Source organism: Mytilus californianus, unplaced genomic scaffold, assembly GCF_021869535.1.
Source record: "Mytilus californianus isolate M0D057914Y unplaced genomic scaffold, xbMytCali1.0.p SCAF_14, whole genome shotgun sequence".
NCBI lineage: Eukaryota > Metazoa > Mollusca > Bivalvia > Mytilida > Mytilidae > Mytilus > Mytilus californianus.
In genome coordinates this window covers 21,065,006-21,083,389 of record NW_026262626.1, presented here as the reverse complement: position 1 = coordinate 21,083,389, position 18,384 = coordinate 21,065,006, and the positions used below count along the sequence as shown (strand labels likewise).

Sequence of the window (18,384 nt, the reverse complement as noted above, 5' to 3'; positions counted from 1 at the left end):
GACAATTTACAGCTTGACAAATTTTCTAATGTTGAGGCAAAATGCAATAGTCCCAGAATTACTGTTTCATGTATATAAAATTCCGGTAAATTGAGTTATTCGCGGGTTACAGCGATGTGCGGTACTTAGAAGAGGGTTTGATGAGGACTGAATTGCACGATATATGCTAAACACAAGCGTATAGTCGTGCTTTATTGTTTTTTTAGTTTCATTTTGATTTTTTCAGCCTTTTCCTCTGTGAATGGTTTTTTTTTTGCACTAGTGACAAGTATTACAACTTTAATACAGAGTTAAAAGTAGATACATTTGTTAATTTATTCTGAGACTACTATAACACAGATCATGTTATAGTAGTCTCAGATTTATTTCAACAAGACTATACTGTTTACGGAAAAAAGTCAACAATGTCAACATTTTCACAATCAAAGGTTTCATTAATTTTAATAAATCTTTTAATACATATTGTTTTATTTGTCGGTAATTGTAAAGGTTTTTACTAACTTAAAGGTTCAATAATTTTATCGATTTTAATTATGTAAACAATGATTATTGTCTGTTCTTTTTACATGTGTCCCTTTATTGATTATCCGTAAGAAATACACGATAGGAATACAGACGAAGAGAAAAAGTAAATATACGGGAATACGACAAATTAACAGAAATATAAATAATAGTCATCCCCATACAGAGTAACAGACTGACAAATTTATTGTATTTAATTTCTTTCTATTTGATATTTTTATTGTCTTTCACAATCCTAGATTCCGTTTCTCGTTTTAATTTTTTTTTAGAAATTATTGTTTAGAGACCACAAATACTGAGATAACTCGAGTTTTCATATCAGTTATCAACACTCTTTCAGATAAAGAGCTACTGCATGTGGACACATTAAAATCTTATTATTTACCGGAAATTTCTATTTTCAACTGGTTCATTTTTCTTGCTACATTTTTAAAATATATCTTAGATCAATAACTTTAAGTTACTTATTTTCTTATGTATTTGTCATTAAGTCATCATTTTAATTGTGAATATTTGTAAAGAAAATCGATAACGTATGGAATGGATTGCAGATAAATATATATCTATCGGGGTTGCTTTTCTGTTTGAGTGATTTACCTTACAAGGAGGCGGACACATTAAAGTTTAAAAGGACTTAACATCAGTTTGAATTAGTTTAACGGGAGCGTGGCTTATTAGTTTGACGGAGGTTAACAGGGTCTCAAAATAACTTGAATGACCGCAAGGGAATCTATTTGACTGGTATTAAGATAGTTTAAAATGGATTGAATAAGATAGAAAACCGTTTTTATTTTTTGTTAATCTGATTCAATATTCCAGTAATCTTTTTTAAAGATGGTTAATACCTATTTGGCCGTTTAAGCTAAATTCTGGTTACTAGTGATGTGACATAAACAAAGTACTAAGTGTCTCATGAAATTTCCGTTGGTCTCATCAATATTTCGCAACGTCCAACACAAACACTCGTTAACTTAGCGTTCATTCATTCATAAACTTAACACTGTCTGATAAATGTCTGACTTCATATCATATTCCATACAATATAATGTCCAGTAACCAATTGAAAGGGGTAAACTATCCATTTTTTTTCTGTCTGTCATTAGATCTTTTGTTTTTACTGTTAATATCATAGTCCTTACACGTAGATGAATGCATTTTATGCCAACTTTCAGGTTCCTCAATTAATAGAGATTATCAAAATTTTATATTTTCAATAATCTGGTTTAATTCAATCAAATATTTGTGTGGGTGTGTGGTTGTTGCAGCCTTTAGCTCATTGCCATATTTGGCATGGCCATAGATGGCGCTCTCAGGTGGAATCTGAATTTTGGAATTCCCGTATCGGGCACTTGTTAATTTGCTGTCGACAACAAAGCAGGTGCTGCAGAAATTAGTTAAATTATTTAAACGAAAAGATGCCAAACAAAAGAAATGCCAGGGGATCGCCATCAAGGGCCATTAAAAAGAAGAGGAGGACGACCAGCAGGAAAGAAGGACAGGGAGTGCGGAACGAAGAAATCACTCAAAAGAAGGACGGAGTTGGACGGAAAAGAATGGTCAGGAAAACACAGGAGGTGGGACACGTGGAGACACAAGGACTAGAAGAAAATGCTGAAATATCATCAGGTAATGAGTCGGAGGAGGATGCACGGGCATTCCCCTTTTTTAGGCACGACCCGTCACACAAAAAATTTGAAATGGCAAATAATTCCATTGATTTCACTCCGACACAAGAGTCTAGCATTCATGACACAGTAGGGGAACATGTGCCTTTTAAAATTAAGGAAAAGATTTGGGAGGGAAAGTTTATAGAGCTTCATTATCTTTTGAGAACGCAAAAAGAAATTTAGGAGGTTGACGAGGGCGATTTGAAATTAAAAAGGGGGGAAATTTGCATTGAAAAAAGATCGTCGGGTGTTTATTTGTCCATAAATGAATGGACTTCAGCATTTATGGTTTTTATGAGTGTCTACATTGAGAAATACAGGACACGGGCACAGGAATTGTTAAAATATATGCGCGATATAAGATTAGCGGCAACGAGGTCAGAAAACTGGGCCACCTATGACGAGCAATTTAGGCTAAAAATAGAAAAGAATCCAAATTTATCTTGGGGAAATATACACGGTGAATATTGGCTACTACACATCACATCTCCCACAGTACAAAACAATGTGTCAGTGCAATCACAGGGTTATAGAACAAATACACAAAATCGTGGTCATTATAACTCAAATGCAGCTACACTTTCAAACACTAACACGAGAACACATCAACAATCACAGGTAACTAGTGGAAGTGTAAATATGTCATGTAAATACTATAATAATGGTAATGACTGTCCCTACTTCGCTCGTTGTAGGTTTAAACATGTATGTGAAATATGCAGTGGCAAACACAGAAAGGCCCAATGTAATAACCGGGCCCAAGGAAGAAGTAACTAAAAGTATTAATTTTTATTCATTAGGAAATACTCCTGTTAAAGTATCGGTCTTGGAAAATTATTTAGAATTTTACCCACATAACAATGTAGCACATGAAATTATATCTGGTTTCAAATATGTTTTTTCATTAAAATATTTTGGCTCTAGGGAACCAAGGGAGAGTTCCAATTTAAAAAGTGCATTACAGCTACCCAACATTTTTAAAGAAAAATTAATGAAGGAAGTTAAACTTGGTCGCATTGCTGGTCCTTTCAGATACCCGCCTTTTCCCACACTTCAGGTATCACCAATGGGGCTAGTGCCAAAAAAGGATGGGGATTTTAGACTTATTCAACATTTATCCTATCCTGAGAATAATTCAATAAATGATTGTATTGATAAAGATCATTGTTCAGTGCAGTACAGTTCAGTGGACGAAGCAGCATGTTTGATTAATAGACACAAAACATTTGCCCGTTTGAGTCAGTGTGATGTAAAAGCGGCTTTTCGCTTGTTGCCAATTGCCCCGCAGGATTTTGACTTGTTAGGGATAAAATTTCAGGGTGAATATTATCTTAATAAAATGATGCCAATGGGGGCCTCAATAAGTTGTGCCCTTTGGGAGAAATTTGCAAAAGCATTGCATTGGATAATACAGCAAAAAAAAGCGGAAATGATCATATCCTCCATTATTTAGATGATTTTCTTTTTATCGAGTCGAGCCAAACATCAAAAGTTGGCAATACTTTGAAGATATTCCAAGAGGTATGCGATAAAATAGGTATTCCTCTTGCTAGTGACAAGACTACTTTGCCTACTACATTACTCATTTTTTTGGGTATAGAATTTGATACACAGAATTTAATCATGCGGCTTCCAAATGAAAAACTTGTCAAACTCTCACAAAAAATCAGAGATACCTTAGACAGTTCTAAAATAACTCTTAAAGATATGCAATCTCTTCTTGGGCTCCTGAATTTTGCTTGTAAGGTGGTTGCTCCAGGCCGCACCTTCTGTCGCAGACTCATAAATTCAACAATCGGGGTAAGAAAATCATATTACAAAATTCGAGTAAACAAGCAGATGAAAGCAGATTTAGAAGTTTGGTTAGACTTTTTAAAACAATACAATGGTGTTACTGTAATAACCGACAATGTATGGGTTTCAAATGAAAAATTAGAGTTGTTTACAGATAGTGCAGGGGGTCCAAAGGTGGGTATGGGATCTATTTTGCAGGTCAGTGGGCCCAAGGCATATGGCCAAAACATTTGGTTGAAACTGGAATCACCAGAGATATGACATTGTTAGAGTTGTTTCCAGTTGTAGCAGCACTTATGTCCTGGGAATCATATTTTGTTAACAAAAAAGTTATTTTTCATGTTGATAATCAGGCGGTTGTTCAAATCATTAATATGAAAACTAGCAAATCAAGTAGAGTTATGACTTTAGTAAGACAAATGGTTTTAATGAACTTAAAAAACAATACGTCAGTTAAGGCAATTTATATCCCTTCAAAACAAAACCAAATTGCTGATTGTCTTTCTCGTTCTCAGTGGGGGAAGTTCAGAAGCCTAGCTCCAGAAGCAGATCAGTTGCCAACCAAAATTCCAACACAGATCTGGAACATTTAAGTCAGGTGGCGGATTATATTGTCAATCAAGGTGTGTCCAAAAATACACAAAAATCATACAATTTGGCTCTGTCAAAACTTTGTAATTTTAGATTATCTTACAAATTGAAAAGCATTGGCCAGTGCCAGTCAATGATTTGCTAAATTTCATAGCTTTTTTGTCAGTACAAGGTCTTTCTGGGGGTACCATATCATCTTATTTATCAGGAGTTTCGTACCATCATAAAATACAAGGCAAACAGGATACTACAAAATTCTTTATAATTGGCAAGGCATTAGAAGGAATAAAAAGAATTCAAGGAGGGAAACGTGATGACATTAGAGCACCAATTACAGTGCAATTGTTAGCAGATATGATAGGTTGTTTAGATAAAGTATGTAAGAATAAATATGAAGCTGCTTTATTTTCATCAGTTTTTTCAGTTACCTTCGTTGGTTTGCTAAGGGTAGGGGAAATCACTACTTCAAAAACTAAGTCTGTTATAAATGGCTCCAACTTAACAATTTCTGATATTTTAGTTAAGAAAAAAGTCCTGGAGCTAAGGGTAAGGTGGTCAAAAACTGACCAAAAGGGAAAGTCCGTTACTTTATTGATACCTGAGAACAGAAAAAACTACTGTCCGATACGACTCATGAACGAATACTTAAAGGTACGACCTACCTGTAACAATAAAGATTTGTTTATTCATTATAATGGTATGCCTTTAACTAGATACCAATTCAGCAGTATACTGGAAAAGGCTTTACATTTTCTTCATATTAGTAAAGGTCATTTTAGGTCACATAGTTTTAGAATTGGGGGAGCCACGGAACTAGCCAGGCAGGGGGTCTCAGAGGAGGTAATTATGAAATTAGGCAGATGGAAATCGCATGCTTATTCTCGCTATATTAGGTTGCAATTTTTCTAGTTTCAAAAGGCTAACAAGCTACAAGTTTTCACAGGTCCCAGGATTTTATGGATTGTTGGAAGTTCCCTTGTTCATTGGGCCAATGTAGAGGCGAAGAAATATGGTAGGACCAACCTGGGACTGGAGTCCAAAGGTGTTACAACATACTGGATTGGGCAACCTGGTTTACAGATTAAAGATTTGGACTCCCTACTGGATGCAAAAAGAAAATTTTTACCTTCTCCTAATTTTATTATTATTCACTGTGGAGCTAATGATTTGACAGATTTAGAATTGACAGGGAAGGGTTTAATTGAAAATGTAAAATGTTCTATCCTACGTTACCAGGCTTTATTTAAAAATGTTATTATAATATGGTCTTCAATGCTACAGCGCAGATACTGGCATTTTGCACCCTTGAATGCGGGTGCAATAATCGAACAGAAGAGAAAAAGAGTGAATTCAGTGGTCAAAAACTTTGTAATAGAAAATGGGGGGAAAGCTATTTTACATGAGAACATTAGGGCAAGTGAAGTGTCTTTATACAGAACAGATGGAACACATTTATCACAAACTGGAAATCAGGTTTTCTTAAATAATATACAAGGAGGGGTTGAGTCTTTCCTACGCACAACAATTTCAACTTTTCCAATGCTTCAATAACGAGAATTTTGTGGAGGTGAGAACCCAAGTCAGATTTGGTAGCTGACTTGGGCTCTCATGTGGCGGTCCAGGGAGACTGGTAGTGATTGGGGGATTATTTCACTCGGCCCTTGCTCTGGGCCTGACAAGTTCTACAATTTGCAGGTTTGGAAAATGTGGTTAGTGGTAACGGTGGGGTCTACAGATGGGTAACTCTGGGACCTCCTCCTCCTCATCTTATAGAGGGGAAACCTACAACTGCCAACAGGTGGGGCACTAATAACTGGAGCATTGGTAATACGAGTGTTTTCCCCGGTCACTCCCCATGGTAGGTGGTGGTGTAACCGTGTTTAACTACCAGGGGTTTTATGACACTATGTCAACATAGGTCAGCTGATAGCCATTGTGAATAGGTAATCGGTAGTCACCCTGGCGCCTCAACAAAATATTATAGAATACTCTGTAGCCAAAGTAATGCCACAAAGTAAAAAAGTATATTCTAGTCATGAAAATGTAAATACAAGTTGGTGTAATAAAATGTATGTGTAATTAGAATGATTATTTTTGTATAATTTGTAAAAGTTATAAAGGAAAAACAGAGGATGGAACCTCTACAAAAATGAGTATAATATACAGAAAGTCTGTAGTATTTTAATTTTGGTATTTGTGAATTACAATTAACAAAAGACAAAGAGAGACAACTCTAGAACAATTTTTAATCACTTTGTGATTAAAGGAAGAACTTCAACATAGTTTAGAAAATACGTCAACAACGCTTGATCGTTGTTCTTCATCTCATTGTTATTCCTTCAGTATTAATATAGGGTCTTCTTCTATGAATATTGCAATTAGTAGAGATTATCAAAATTTTATATTAATTTTTCAATAATCTGGTTTAATTCAATCAAATATTGGTGTGGGTGTGTGGGTGTTGCAGCCTTTAGCTCATTGCCATATTTGGTATGGCCATAGATTGCGCTCTCAGGTGGAATCTGAATTTTGGAATTCCCGTATCGGGCACTTGTTAATTTGCTGTCGACAACAAAGCAGGCGCTGCAGAAATTAGTTAAATTATTTAAAACCCGCCCACCCTCCCAAATAAGAATAGTTGCTGCTGTTTTTTGTTTTATATTTTCAGGCACTAGTTTGCTGTATTTGGTTGCAATATTATGGTTACCAGTATCCAAGCAGTTCCTCCATGGTATTGGACCAATACAGGATAGTTTGGAGTAAACTTGCGTTTCTTTGATTTGGACATTTCCGTTATTAAGCACTTTATTCATATATGGACTATTGTGATTTAAGCAACCAGAATGAATTTAAGTTTATATTGATTACCAATTTTATTAATTGGGAAGAAAACAAGACATTTTAAAGAAATTAATTTTCTGCTACTATCCTTAGGCGCAGAGTCAATTTTGAATGGGGGGAGGTCCAGGGAGACTGGTAGTGATTGGGGGATTATTTCACTCGGCCCTTGCTCTGGGCCTGACAAGTTCTACAATTTGCAGGTTTGGAAAACGTGGTTAGTGGTAACGGTGGGGTCTACAGATGGGTAACTCTGGGACCTCCTCCACCTCATCTTATAGAGGGGAGGCCTACACCTGCCAACAGGTGGGGCACTAATAACTGGAGCATTGGTAATACGAGTGTTTTCCCCGGTCACTCCCCATGGTAGGTGGTGGTGTAACCGTGTTTAACTACCAGGGGTTTTATGACACTATGTCAACATAGGTCAGCTGATAGCCATTGTGTATAGGTAATCGGTAGTCACCCTGGCGCCTCAACAAAATATTATAGAATACTCTGTAGCCAAAGTAATGCCACAAAGTAAAAATGTATATTCTAGTCATGAAAATGTAAATACAAGTTGGTGTAATAAAATGTATGTGTAGTTAGAATGATTGTTTTTGTATAAGTTGTAAAAGTTATAAAGGAAAAACAGAGGATGGAACCTCTACAAAAATGAGTATAATATACAGAAAGTCTGTAGTATTTTAATTTTGGTATTTGTGAATTACAATAAACAACAGACAAAGAGAGACAACTCTAGAACAATTTTTAATCACTTTGTGATTAAAGGAAGGACTTCAACATAGTTTAGAAAATACGTCAACAACTCTTGATCGTTGTTCTTCATCTCATTGTTATTCCTTCAGTATTAATATAGGGTCTTCTTCTATGAATATTGCAATTAATACATAATAGCTAATAAACGTTCTCTTTTTCAATATATTATAACAAATATATAAATGAATTTGCATTGCTATTGTGCATAATTATATTCACTTTTGTAAGTAAAGATTTAGAACGAAAGAACAAGTGGGGCAAACATGATATGAAAACATCACGGTAAAAATAATCATATCCAAACAAAATTCATGAGTGAATAGCACGAATAACAATTAAACTTGGAATTTAACTCAGGTACAACGGAATTTATTAAAAAGTTCCTACTCTGCAAGATGCATCTGTCCTGTCACTGGACTACGAAGAAGAAGAAATAAAAAAAGAGATTCCTTGCCGCTTTTTGCAATAGGAATAAACCTTATCAATCTCTTTAAAAGCACTACTCTTTTATGATTCTAAATGACACATTGCTCAAATCTAGATACAAAATAATTTATAAATATACTATAAACAATTCAAAATTGCTTACCTCTCACATTAACCTCATTGTAACAGTAAACAGTTACAGCAGTAATGATTATAGACAGCAAAGTATGAAAAATCGACATGCTGAATAAACCTGTTGATTCAAATGTTCGTCCGTCGATGTTTTAGATTTGAACATGAAACACAATATGAAAACGTAAATTGCGTGCAACCATGTTTTGATATTAGAATTAATATATCGCTCCATCTGTTGCATTATAATGTAATATGATCTTTTATATGACTATTCAGAATTTTTCAAATAAAAATAAAAAACAAACTAGAAGCTGATATTGATACTTGAAGTCGATATTTTCTCGTCTTTGAATTAAAAAAAATCATAAACCACTATAAATGCATAAAAAATCACCCTTCAAATCTTCATATAGGAGATGAATCTTTAGGATAAATAGTTTAGAGTTTTGTCTTACACATTTGCTTTAAGCCTTCTAACATTTAACTTCTAGGATTATAATGGATCTTCAAGAATTATCCGAATTAAGTTATATTGAACACTCAAACTCTAATGTTCAAGAATCTGGCAAAATGATTACCCAAAATAATATAAAATGACATAAGATGTCTTATACCCACATGTTATATGTGATTTTAGTTAAATATCATTTTTGAAAGGCGGTTTATAATTTTCTTACTATTTTCGAAATTGTCATTTGTGTCCCGATATGTCAATTATGACATATATGAAGAGTTTATGACGACATATTTAAATGATCTCTATGTAATTAAGTTCTGATACTCTAGTAGTAGATCTTTGATAACCTCTGTTGAGTTTATACGTAACTGTAGACTAGGGACGATTTTTACTCTACAAATTGCATAGACACCTGTCTAATGTAGAAAACCGTTTTTTGACCTCTTAGATAAGATCTCTTTTTTATGTCATTAAGCTGCTGTTTTTAATTGATATACATCCTACATCTTCTTGCGTTAATTTGTTATATAAGTGACCAGACTATGTCTATTTCCTCAAGTTAGTATTAGTCTCCAAAAAGATAAACAGTTGACAGCAAAAACACAAAACGTCATTATCAGAACAGCCAAACCGAGTAACGTTAACGTTACCTGAGGTAGCTGCAACTTTAGTTTTATTTCAATTACATATAATATACGCTCAAAGCAAAACCATACCCGTTTCTGAAAGGTGTCAACGTCCTGCTATCACTGATTTGAGCAGAGATCTTTCCTATATGTCGATTACGCCTCATTTATGATTAGATTATAGAACACAGCTTTGATTTATATCAATAACTAATGAAGTAAAAAGCCATCTAAAAAATCTAACAAATCCTATCATAAATTGACCAACAATCTCACTGCAAAATACACAAACAATACATACATTGAGAAAACCATACACACATCAGATTAGTTAAAATGGGTAGGAATAATATTGACCAATTTTACTTCACCAGATGCGCATTTAGACAATAAATGTATCGTTAGTGAAACACAAAAAAAAAAAGACCAACAAAACAAAAAAAAAAACCCCAAAAAACCCACAAAAAACCCCTATTACACATGGTGTACCGGTCGTGTAAAGTTGATAATATTTTGAGTAGTTTGTTCTGTATGCTTTCATGGAGTTTTGCCTCATTCAGTTAAGTCATCATTTAGGTAAGGTGTATGACAGTACTCTGTGTGCATTGTTTATCTTGTTATTATCGCTCAATCCTAGCTGCGGAACCTTAGTTCTTATAGTCCTTTTAATATTTTTGACAAGTTGCGGATCAAAGTTCAGTAGGCACTGTGGTTGCAGCTGAAGATGGTGTTGTATCAGTATCCAATTGTGGTGTGCTCAGACCTGAGGAAAATAGTTGAGAAGAAAAAACATAGTCCGCAATTTGTAAAAAAAAAAAAAGGACTATAACAGCGACGGTTCCGCAGCTAACTCAATCCTAGACTATATATTTCAGATTTTTGTTGACAACCCTTTTATTTGTTGTTAAATAAAAAAAAAACCCATCTTAAGCACTCTTCCAAGAAAAACTTTCGAAGTTTTTGTTATTTGTGATATATTTTCAAACAGATTGATTGGGCTCAGTGCATGGCATGATTCACTGGACTAAGTAGTTCATCAAAAGTGATCACAAGGGTTGGGAGTTCGAACCCGGTTCGTGCAAATTGCGTTCTACTTTCTTGGTTGACTAGAATTGCAAGTTTTCCTGCAGATGGTCGATGAATCTTCTCCGGGTTCTGCGGTTTCCTCCACCAATAAAAACTGGCCGCCATGAAATAGCCATGTGTGCTTTAAGTGGGGTTAAATACTTTTAAATTACATTGCACAAATATTTTTTTAACTTTACAAATGTTTTTAATTAAAAAAAAAAAAAAAAAGACACACACACAGACATATATTTATTTTCTCAAAATTTAGTGAATTATATTCTATCATATAAGAAATCAATAAGGACAATGCTGTTTGAAAAGGTATATCAGGGCTGTCTCTTGAATAGCAGAATATACACTTTTTAAAAGTTATAATGTGGACAATCTACTTATAATCTTTAGCTAAATAACCATGTTTTTCACGAATGAAACCTAAATGATGCACTATGTAATCGTTTTAGAAAAGTATGAATAGCTTTATAATGAAATTATTCACAATGGCCAGTTTTTAACGTCAATTTCCGCGACGATGAACAGGCATATCAATAAATGTTCAATTCTCCGAACCCAAATGTTAACTGTGAGAAGGTCATATATAAATAACTTTCAAATTTATATAGAATTATTTGAAGTTAATTAGTATAAATCTAATAATAAAAAAAGTCTAAATAGATAAACACATGTACCAACACAGATATGTTCTTATGGTTAAATAACAAAATGTTTAATACAATAATAATATGCTTATAATCTTGCATAAATGAAAAGTGAGATAAAAAAAATACCGAAATACTAGGAAAAATCAAAACGGAAAAAGAAGAAACGGACCTGACCATGATATCTCTTCGAATACAATTTTGGTATTCTTTTATTTTTATATAGAAATGTAAGTAGTTATGGAAATAGTTAATAATTCAAATTGAAGGAAATCATTTTCAGCTACTTGATGTTATAAGATGGTTTTGTAAAAATTATTTCTTAGTTTCTTTTTAAATTGATCTTCGTCGTTTTTTCTAGATTGATACGCTCTGTATTCGTTAGAAGTAAGGTTTTGAGGTAGTACGTACTTAGAAGCATCCTCGCTGGTATAAAGACATGAAGATGAAATATGATTGCCAATGAAAAGACCAAAGGACAAAACTGTTAACAATTACATGTCACTGTAAAGTTCTCTGTATAAAAACATGTGACACACTTGAAAAGAAATAAATATCGGCCCGATTTACGCTACCAAACTGAACAAAATCAAATATACCAGACAACCAATGATTACCGTTGAATTTCAGGTTCTGACTAACGACAGGCATATAAAGACAAGAGTATAACAAATGAACAAACCGTAAAAATCAGAATGAAATGAGTCATCTGATAGGTACTATGAAATCATCATCATTTGTCGTTAAGTTTTGTTTTCAACCGACCCTCATTGTCAATTTCTAAATGTAAGTCAAAATATGAGGCAGACTTAACTGTATCTGTTGTATCTTTTTTCTAAAGTTCGATAATATAGATGCGTTCAACATAGCGGAAAGTGAAGTTAAAGGATACTGATTCTGCTAACTTCTTATCTTTCTTCCTAAGAAGCTCCAGCATGAAGTCAGCCTCATATGAATAAAGGAACAAGTTTACAGGAAGAGGCGCTCAGTTAGTTCTAATGGGAATGCCAACTGTTTGTTGAAAAACACGGCCTCCCAACGCAACAAATATGTTGTCAATCAAGAAATCAAGCATCTTGATAATGTTAGTTTCTAAGAATTTTTGTTTGAATCAGAGTGATTATTAACAAAGTACGATTTATCCCTCCCAAAGACAAGATATTGCAAACAATACAATGTGATATCCCATTGTTACAAATCGTTACAAGTACAACCAAAGTCTAAATCAAATCTTTGTATCTAAGTATTTATTTCGTAAAGGTTTTAAGTAAATTATGGTAACGAAATCACCGATCTAATAATTCATCACGAATTTCACGTATCAAGGATACTTACGGAGCACCCGAGTTCATCCCTATTTTTGGTTGTTTTCGTATAGCTCAATCTTCAGTTTTCTGTGTAAATGTTTTGTTATCGTTTTTATTTTTACCTATGCTGTTGCCTGTTTTTATTTGACTTATGATTTGTTTTTGCCCGCTTGGTATATTCTCTCTGGGTCTGACAGATATACATAACGTAAATTGATATCTTACATGTTACTACAGACACGGAAATAGTTGTTTTAAGATTAAGTATAATGCTCTCCCGTAGAATTTGAAATATTTAGGGGGTAATTGTAATTGTAATCATTAATCAGCTGCAATCGATTACAATTTTTCAAGTAATCATTGTAATCATTAATCTGCCAAAAATCTGATTACATGTAATTTAATTTAATCAATTACTTTTCAAAGTACCTTGTAATCCTGTTTTCTTTTTGATTACATTCTGAAAAAGATGAAAAAAAATTCTCAAATTAAATGAACATTTTTATTATTCCTATTTAAAAATTATATAACTTGTTAAAATAATTTTTGTTTACTTTAAGCATTTTAGGATTTTATGAAATATGCATTTATCCTGCAATTGGGTGTCTAATCATACATTAACAGCCCTACAGATATCTCTAGCCTGTATTTGTATACTATACAGATATTGCTTTAAAGCTCCGCCAACTGCTGGACTATTACTTGTGTATTGCTTTTGACAAGTGTTTTATGAACTTTCGTGACCTCAAAATGTGCAATCGCATTCCAATGACGTATTGCTCCGTCTATGAGTGTTCCAGTATCCGATCCGCAACCAACCTTCTGCTCATAGACAAACATGAACAGCAGGATTAACTCTATTTTCTACATAGTGCGGTGACTGAGGGCAGAATGTTTTTAATTTAATCTCCCCACGAACACACATCTATATAATATATCATTCGAAAGAGGAAATCTTGTACTTTAACAATATGCCTGTCGTTAGGACCTGATATGGTCACATTTTTCTTTTTAATTGAGGTCAAAGGCCATCTTTACAAATCTGTGGAAATTTTGACATTTTTTTATTTCTGATCTCTATCTCTATACAAACGATACTGTTTTGGTTTTCGTAATGTTTGTTTTTATACATTAACATTAATCATAAATATATGTTTCTCAAAAAATTTCCCAAAACGACGTTTTATAAACAAAACTTAAAAAATCTAGTTTTCAACCCATAAAATGTATAGAGCACCTTAACCTGATGAATTATTTTGATCTCAGGTAAAAATCAAGTGTCATGAAATACAATACTTTAAAATTATTTTTTTAAACTAGCATATTGGGTGAGATATCAAGCCAGAAGCAATAGTACACTACAATCAAATATGACCACAAATAGAATTTGCAGATACTTTTGTTCTTTGATAGAAAACTCGTCGCTTCTGTTTTTTTTCTCACAATTATTGCTCCTTTCAAAGCATTACCTACTGTTGTGTATTTTACTCTGGTTAATGTCTATTACATGATCGGTTGTATACCCATAACACCTCCCTTTTTTCCGCTGGCAACGTACCACAGACTTCAAAAGGTATTCAATATAAAAATAAGAAGATTAAACAACTCTCTACAAAGGACCAACTGACACAGACATTACCAACTAAAGGTCACCGTGCGGCCTTCAATAATGAGTACAACACATACCGCATAGTCAGCTCTAAAGGTCCCAGAAATGACAAATATTAAACAATTTGAACGAAAAACAAACGGCCTGATTTATGTACAAAATAATGAATGAAAAACAAATATGATATACAGAAACAAACGGTAACCACTGAAAAACAGGCTCCCGACTTGGGACAGGCACATACAAAATGTGGCGGGATTAACTAGTTTGAAGGCGCGCCAACCCTTCTCCTAACATATGACAGTGGTGTAGCAGTACAACATCAGAACTAACTAAAAAAATCAAGCCTGATATCCATCATCTTCATTTCCATCAACCATCACAAGACGTGTATTAATATTTCTACACATTTCACTTGCCTGTACATGAAAGGTTATGGTCAAAGCAAACACATTCTTTTGAGCACACAGATTTGCCTTTACAATTACAGTTTCGATGTCTTTTATAAGTATACTAGCAGCGGAATGCAATATATTTTCCTTATTTGTGTCTATTACTGTTGACATTGAAGCCTGCATCTCAGAGATTTTGTGATCAGCTTTTAATTTACTAGCAGCTAATATGGCATGCCCAATAGTTATGTTGCTACTGAATATTATGTTAGACAAACACCCGAAACTAAGGGACAACAGTCCGATGATTGCCTGTCGTCATTAAATGTCAGGTTAGAAGCTTCCTCATTCTTAAAGGGGGAACAATTCTGTTTACATGGTTTACTGGTGTAACTTTTGTAGCATGAACGATGGTATACTGCATGCAAACTTTCAGTCGATATTTTATGGCATTTTTTTTTAATATTACTACGCGGGCCTCAAAGGGTTTTAAATCGAAAATAAATGCAATTAATTTAAGTTTTTTCTGTCTTTCGAAGCAAGAACAATGTACAAAATGATTGCAGGATGAAGACAATAGATATAGGAAGATGTGGTATGAGTGCCAATGAGACAACTCTCCATCCAAGTTACAATTTATAAAAGTAAACCATTATAGGTCAAGGTACGGTCTTCAACACGGAGCATTGGCTCACACCGAACAGCAAGCTATAAAGGGCCTCACAAAATTACTAGTGTAAAACCATTCAAACGGAAGAACCAACGGTCTAATCTATATAAAAAACGAGAAACGAGAAACACGTATGAACTACATAAACAGACGACAACTACTGTAATCAGATTCCTGACTTAGGACAGGTGCAAACATTTGCAGCGGGATTAAACGTTTTAATGGTACCAAACCTTCTCCCTTTTCTGAAACAATAGTATAACATCACAACATAGAAAAACACACTATAAAATATCAATTGGAAGGCTTAACTCAATCAAAAAACGTAAATTAACACACAATGAACGGATAAATTTGACCTGTGACACCTGAATGCAAATACACAGTTAATAAATAATTACAAGGGATAAATAATTAAAGTCAAAAGTAAATAAACAGGTTTAAACAAAGTTAAAGTATGATATCACTATGAAATTTCAAACAATTTATAGAAAATCATCACTTTTGAAGAAAACCTGCGTCATATTATACACAGGTAAATGAAAATAATTTTGTTGTTAAGTATACTTCTTCTTCTGTGTGTATAAAATCTTCCGTTTAGGAATACCAAGAAATATTTCTTTAATATCAATAAAACTAATCTAACACTTGGTACATATGGGGTGAATATCAACAATAAGAATATACAATTAGTGCTAGATAAAACTTCCTGTACAGGTCCAAGAACAGCATCTAAGAAAAAATGAAATAATTATGACGTTCATAGTACGAAGAAGTGGAAATTTGTAGTAATTAAATACCAAATAATCAAAGCTGGTATATACAATGTAGACAAGATCCATGTTAACATTAAATAACAAAAAAGCATTACAAATAGTATCAACAGGTCAAATTTAAAGAAAGTACGATTTGAGAGTACTCGCAGTTACTGACAGCTAGTTAAAAGCCAAAACAATTAATAATAAAAAATCATGCATCAGAGACTAAAATCAACTAAAATACATCCCAGGGATTTAGTATTTTAACGTCATGAACAGTCAAAGAAGACATGACTTGTGCAATGCCAAAAATAAATGTATCGACAGTTAGTAGGATAGTTAGGAGTGACTTCTTTATAGATAAAAATGAACGTGTGTGTGTCTCTATACATCCCGTTTGAAAAGAAAATACAAATTTAGTTATGTTTTAATTTGCTAATGACAAAATCGATAGGAGTGACTTCTTTATAGATAAAAATGAACGTGTGTGTGTCTCTATACATCCCGTTTGAAAAGAAAATACAAATTTAGTTATGTTTTAATTTGCTAATGACCAAATCGATATTAGTGCCAATGTAAACTATATTCAGAGATCTAATTACAACATTGGTACGATAACCCTTACTAATAAGTTTGTTTAAAGGTTCGATGAGTTTACACGGATCACATAATGATTTCCGCGCTTTAAGTACAATATAACCATAACATTTAGGATGTGAAATACCATTTTTAATAAGTTTTCTACAGGTACAGCCAAATTTACTAATCAAATCTTTGTATCTATGAAAGAATTTAGTAAAAGTTTTAAGTAATTTATGATAACGAAATCCCTGACTTAATAATTTACCAGTGATGCATTGATTACGTTCGTTAAAATCTATGACATCACTACACACACGGGCATACCGAACGAGTTGGGATATATAAACACCGTATGATGGAGCCAAAGGCACATCGCCGTCTAAAAAAGGAAAATTAACAATAGGGAATGAAAAATCGTCTTTTTTGTCGTAAATTTTAGTATGGAGTTTTCCTTTAGAAATTGAAATGTCTAAATCTAGAAAAGGACAACTGCTGCTGTTTATGTTAGATTTAGTTAAAGTTAGTTCTTTTGGGAAAATCTCGGTAGTATATTTAGAGAACTCTGGATTATTTAACGAAAAAATATCATCCAGATAACGGTAGGTATTGTTGAATGTATCAACCAAATGTAACAATGATGTGTCTTTACTGAGTTTGGTCATAAACTGAGATTCATAGCAATACAGGAATAAATCTGCTATTAAAGGGGCGCAGTTAGTGCCCATAGGAATACCTACTACCTGACGATACACTTTATCGCCGAAACGTACATATATATTATCTAGGAGAAAATTTAAAGCTTCAATCATATCCTCACATTTCCAGTAAGTGTATCTAGCATACTTTCCTTTTTCGTCACAGAAAAAGGCTTTAAACGAGTTACAGCAAATAAATTTACAATGAGATTTTTCGAAAGACCATTTTATTAAATATGAAAATTGTTTCTTTATCAGATTGTGTGGAAGTGTAGTGTAGAGAGTAGAAAAAATCATTACTGTCAACAGAACCTAAAGGACCATCAAAAGCATGTATTTTATCTAAAACCTCTAAAGAATTTTTAACTCCCCAAAAATAATTAATACCATTATTTTCATGAGCTTTATTCCAAAAGTTAATAACCAGTTCTTTGATAGTAGTAAGGGAGGTAGTAAGAAGCACTGATATATTAGTAGTAGAACACTTACTAGATGCGGAGATGAAACGGAATTTAAATGGTTTATGTGTAATTTCGGTAACCAGTACATGGTAGAGACTTTCAAATGTTCGGAAGAGACTTTAAGCTGGGTAGTGGCAGTGATATGCTTGTTAACGATTTGATAACTGTTTAGTGTCTTTAAATATCAGCTGTATTTGTACTCGGCTCGTAACAGGAGTAATAGCTCACTAAAGCTCGCATAACATCTGTTTCGTAGCTTCGTACAAATACATCTGATATTTAAAGACACTACACAGTTATTGTCTATATACATGTAATTTGATACAAAAAAAAACTGTTATTTTTAATGATTTGTTAATCTTCATGCA

General features: G+C 33.5%; 2 protein-coding genes across 6 annotated transcripts in view; one reads left to right on the top strand and one right to left on the bottom strand.

Annotated features, from left to right (window-relative positions):
- Positions 1-18,384, top strand: part of LOC127724369 (uncharacterized) — a 205,814-nt gene that overhangs the window by 105,519 nt on the left and 81,911 nt on the right. The gene's annotated exons all lie outside the window — the stretch shown is intronic.
- Positions 1-18,384, bottom strand: part of LOC127724368 (fibrinogen-like protein A) — a 432,225-nt gene that overhangs the window by 392,054 nt on the left and 21,787 nt on the right. For 2 of the 3 annotated variants that reach the window (XM_052231317.1, XM_052231318.1), the window contains exon 1: positions 8,764-8,913. The exons of the other annotated variant lie outside the window; for it this stretch is intronic. In XM_052231317.1, the coding sequence (XP_052087277.1) occupies positions 8,764-8,842 (79 nt within the window). In that variant the 5' untranslated portion in view covers positions 8,843-8,913. Of the gene's footprint in view, positions 1-8,763; positions 8,914-18,384 lie in introns of those variants that run through there. 3 annotated transcript variants of the gene reach the window in all.